The 4,762-nt window shown below is 57.5% G+C and overlaps 1 protein-coding gene across 3 annotated transcripts in view; it reads left to right on the top strand.

Annotated features, from left to right (window-relative positions):
* DLGAP4 (discs, large (Drosophila) homolog-associated protein 4) overlaps window positions 1–4,762 on the top strand; it is a 202,913-nt gene that overhangs the window by 152,565 nt on the left and 45,586 nt on the right. For 2 of the 3 annotated variants that reach the window (XM_011972361.1, XM_011972359.1), the window contains 3 exons: window positions 588–949; window positions 3,455–3,543; window positions 4,066–4,478. In XM_011972361.1, the coding sequence (XP_011827751.1) occupies window positions 588–949; window positions 3,455–3,543; window positions 4,066–4,478 (864 nt within the window). Of the gene's footprint in view, window positions 1–587; window positions 950–3,120; window positions 3,201–3,454; window positions 3,544–4,065; window positions 4,479–4,762 lie in introns of all 3 variants that reach the window. The other variant, XM_011972360.1, reaches the window with a different exon arrangement.

The raw sequence follows: 4,762 nt of genomic DNA, 5'->3' as shown, positions 1-4,762 counted from the left end.
CCCGCTTCGGCCTCCCAAAGTGCTGGGATTACAGGCGTGAGGCACCGTGCCCGGCCGAATGTGTTCATTTTTGACCAGATGGAGAGGGGCATCCAAGCAGAGGGAATAAGGGAGAGGGAAGGTGGTGTGGAAGGAAAAGACCAGGGGAGCACTGAGTCTCTCAGTGACCTTGAAGATAGCAAGGTTAACCATTCCTTAGCTGTTTTGACATCTGCTCAGTTGTCACCACCTCCCCACGACACGGGTCAGGGTCTGTCAGAGCCTTGTGGCCCCACGCACTTCACCTAGCACATGCCCCTGCTGGATAATAAGGTTTGTGTGTGACTGACGTGGGGGATATCTTTGGCCAGTGGTGGCATCCCCTCAAGACTTTCTCTCGAATGAGGGTGGGTAGGGCCTGTGTGTGTCTGTCTTGGTTGTTGCTATCTTGACCCTCATTCTCCCTGCTCCAGAAATCCTTGTGGACAGAATGGCTAAGGCCAGAGCTAGGGCCAAGTCAGGCAGGGCTTCTGCACTGGAAGGGGCTTGAGAGGGTTGGGGGCTTCACCATCTCACCTCTCTCCTGCCCTTCTCTCATCCATCTGCAGGTTCATCATGCCTAGTGGCGTATAAGAAGACCCCGCCACCGGTCCCTCCACGCACCACTTCAAAGCCGTTCATCTCAGTCACAGTCCAGAGCAGTACTGAGTCTGCCCAGGACACCTACCTGGACAGCCAGGACCACAAGAGTGAGGTGACTAGCCAGTCGGGCCTGAGCAACTCATCAGACAGCCTGGACAGCAGTACCCGACCGCCCAGCGTGACACGCGGTGGAGTCGCCCCAGCCCCTGAAGCCCCAGAGCCACCCCCAAAACATGCATCTCTGAAAAGTGAACAAGGGACGCTGACCAGCTCTGAGTCCCACCCCGAGGCCGCCCCCAAAAGGAAACTGTCATCAATAGGAATACAAGTAGGGGCTCCTTTTGCACTGTGTGTCCTCAGCCCACTCTGTGCACCTGCCTGTGTGTAATTACATCTGGTGGAGGCCCACTAGGTCTCCTGGGAAAAGGTGGTTTGTCTCTCTATTTTGGGGGATCAGCCCCAAGTGGGCAAACCGAATTCCACCCATAGCCACGCCTCACTGGTGTCTGCCCACACGTGCCGCTGGTCAGCAGCCGCGGGCATGTGTTTCTGCTTCTCCAGTGGGTTGTCCCAGTGAATGTAGTTACACTCAGCCAGCCATCTCCTGTCCACTGTTTGTCCACTGTCTGTCTGTCCACTCCACCCTTCGCCCTGCCAGCTGGCCCGTGGGAGGCGGGACTGGCCTAACAGTTCTCTAATCCAAGGTCAGCTCGGGTGCGGAGGCCATAGCCCCGCTTGGCGGCAGGAGCAGCATGGAGCATAGACGCTGATGGGCCAGGGGCCCAGGACCCAGGGCCCTTGAGCCATGGGGGTTGCTCGAGGGGAACTTTGCCCAGAGCCCTCTCGGGCCTTGGGGACAGGTAGGTGGCTTGAGGGACCAGGCTCATGTCATTGAGAAAGGTGATACCGGTCTCAATGCCTCCCTCCATGGGATAGGGTCCAGGCGATGATTCCTCCAGGGCTAGGTGGCCAAAGTCAGCAGGCCCTCCATAGTCGTGGCACACAGCAGGGCAGGTGTGCCAGCTTCCCCTCCACTGCTTCATTGCACTCCTGCATGCACCCGATATCAATAATCTGTCTTGTTTGCTGAGCTGGGGAAACTTGGGCCCTGCCTCGTAGTTTTTAAGAGTTTGTCTAAATCCAGATTGAGTGGACTCTGCCTGCCCTGGCTGGACCTGCAGACCAAACTAGGGCACATTCAGAGCTGTGAGGAAGGGGCAGCTACAGTGGGTGAGGGTGAGCAGGGAGACAGGCCCCCTCCAAGCCCAGGGGGTGAGTCAGGGAGGACGAGGCGTTGTGTGTTGTGGCACAGGCTGCAGGGGACTCCTCCAGCCACCCCTGAGCCATTGGATGTGGCCCAGCTGATAACAAAGCACTGAAATGCAGGAGCGTGGGACACAAACTGGAGCTTGAATGGAACAGAGAAGGCTTACTGAGCAATTTCTTGCAGTTGCCTGGACTTGTTTCCTCCAAGAGGCAGCTCTAGGCTTCTGCTTCCCCACATACAAACAGGGAGAGAGTTGGCCAGGAGACTCTGCTGTCTGTTTTCTGGGCTTCTTAGGTGTCCAGACCCTGCCCTGCAGGTGGGATTCTCAGAAACACAGAGAGTAGCCTGATCTTTGACCCTTGGTCCTGACCACCCATATCTTTGGGCAGCCCCACCCTCTTTTTGGCCAAACCAGATGCTTTTATCTTCCCGGAAAGCCTGAGAGTTAGGACTACCCTTGATTCCTTTCACCCAGAAAATGACACTGGGATAAGGACTCTCTTAGGCCTGTCCTGGGCATCCTTTCCCTGGATTCACCCCAGCCCCATTCTTGCTCTCACTGCAGCTCCCTGGAGATCCGGTGATGCTGCATTCCTTGAGCCGGCTTTTGCCGAGGGGAAATGTGGCTGCATCCCTGTCCCAGAAAGCTTCCCTGGCCCCTACTTCTCTCCACAAGGCCAAGAGACTGAAGAGTCCCCAGTTTCTGAGGATGCCCTGAACCCTTTGGTGCCTCATGCCCTAGGCTGAGTGTGGCTTCTCCCTCATTCTTGAGTGATGATAGGAAGGCTGGCCTGGCTGCCCTGTGGCCCGGCACCTTTGTCCCGGAGAAGAAAGGCAGGCGCGGGGCATCACTGTTGTCCTGTTCCTTCCACTTCACAGGAGTGGAGGGAGTGACAGCTTTCCACTTGGCCCTGACCCCGGTCCTTCCTACTGCTCTCCAGGGCTACCCAGTGCTAAAGGTAACCTCAGCCAAGTATGAATAATGCCCAGGGACTTCAGTGGCTCCTGTCTGGGTGGCAGTTTCTGAATCTAGAACTGCTGTCCAGGGTTTGCCCTTAGTGCAGGCACCTCTGGCCTGCCCTCCAGGCTTCCACCACAGGGTTTGGGGAGTGATCTTTGCCTCAAGACAGCCGCCAGCTTCAACTACACCAGATAACGGCTGTGGCTTTGTGTGTGTGTGTGTTTTCTTTCTCTTTCGTCGTCCTTTTTTTTTCTCTCTGATGCGTGTGAAGGAGAGGACTAGAAGGAACGGTTCCCACCTCTCGGAGGACAACGGACCCAAAGCGATCGATGTGATGGCACCCTCCTCAGAGTAGGGAAAGCCAGTCATCTCCACCCCATCCCACCTCCCATCCACCTGCCCGCCCGCCTCCACGCGAATGAGCAGTGCCCGGCTTAACCTGGTCCGGCCTCGGGCCCACGTGCAGTGTCCGCATGCCTCGTGTCTGTCTGTCCACACGTCCGTTTGCGTCGTCCCACTAATGTGAATTTCAGCAGCAAGTGTGGTGTTTGTTTTTTATTTTTGTCTTTGTCTCCGTGCCGTTGCTGTCGTTGTCCTTCAATAAGGTTGACTGCATTCAGCCAGTGCCAAAAGAGGAGCCCAGTCCCGCTACCAAATTCCAGTCCATCGGGGTTCAGGTAGAGGACGACTGGCGGTAAGTCGGACAGAGGTGGCGGCTGCTTCTCCCCTCTCCTCTCCCTCCCTCCGCTCTCACCTCTCCTGCTCTCCCTAACCCACTTCTCCTTGCTGGATTTCTAATAACCAAGCTGGGTTTGGGTTGCGGGTGGTGGCCCAGGCATGGGAGGCTGGGCAGGGGCGGGCGGGTGGACAGATGAGCACTTGCTCTGTGAGACCAGTCACCCACGGGGGCCACGGCTGGGCCGGGACATGGCCTCAGCTGCCCTGATGCTGGTGGTCTTCCTGGCCCCACTGCAGTAAACAGGCAACCTTATGACCTTGTCCTCGTGTGTGTGTGCGTGTGGGCTTGGGCGGGATGGGGCAAGGGCTGAGCCAAGAATGAGATGGGGGCTGTGGGACCCGCTTCAGGCGCATGGTGAGCAGATGATGCATCCGTTTCTCTGTCTCCCGTGTGTCCGGGTCAAGGCGGCCTCTGGTCTCTGGCCCTCTTGGTGACTCACTCCTTCCTGTCCCCACCCCATCCACCCCCTACCCACAGAAGCAGCGTCCCCTCTCACAGTATGTCCTCCCGACGGGACACAGACTCGGATACCCAGGATGCCAATGACTCAAGCTGTAAGTCATCTGAGAGGAGCCTCCCGGACTGTACCCCTCACCCCAACTCCATCAGCATCGATGCCGGTCCCCGGCAGGCCCCCAAGATTGCCCAGATCAAGCGCAACCTCTCCTATGGAGACAACAGCGACCCTGCCCTAGAGGCGTCCTCGCTGCCCCCACCCGACCCCTGGCTTGAGACCTCCTCCAGCTCCCCAGCAGAGCCAGCACAGCCAGGGGCCTGCCGCCGAGACGGCTACTGGTTCCTAAAGCTACTGCAGGCAGAAACGGAGCGACTAGAAGGCTGGTGCTGCCAGATGGACAAGGAGACCAAAGAGAACAACCTCTCTGAAGAAGGTGGGTGCCACACGGATGGTCCTTGGGCAAGGGTAGAAGGTGTTCGCAGCTGGTTCTCCAGCTGGTGGCCGGCAGCTTCCGAACTTCTGAGGGGGGAGGGTCTCTTAGGTTCTCTTCTTGGGCTAGTTTTTGAGCTCCTCCTTACTTTCTTCGCATTCTTCCGTCCATCCACCTATTGAACCAGACCTCTTTTCAGAAAGGGTTGCTGGTGATAGCTGCTTGTTGTGCAGGCTGTGAGGTCACCCACACCTGAGTTTGAATCCCAGCTCCTCCCTTAGTAGTGA

Source organism: Mandrillus leucophaeus, unplaced genomic scaffold, assembly GCF_000951045.1.
Source record: "Mandrillus leucophaeus isolate KB7577 unplaced genomic scaffold, Mleu.le_1.0 Scaffold129, whole genome shotgun sequence".
Classification (NCBI taxonomy): Eukaryota; Metazoa; Chordata; class Mammalia; order Primates; family Cercopithecidae; genus Mandrillus; species Mandrillus leucophaeus.
The sequence above is the reverse complement of the archived record's forward strand: the minus strand, read 5'-3'. Positions and strand labels throughout refer to the sequence as shown.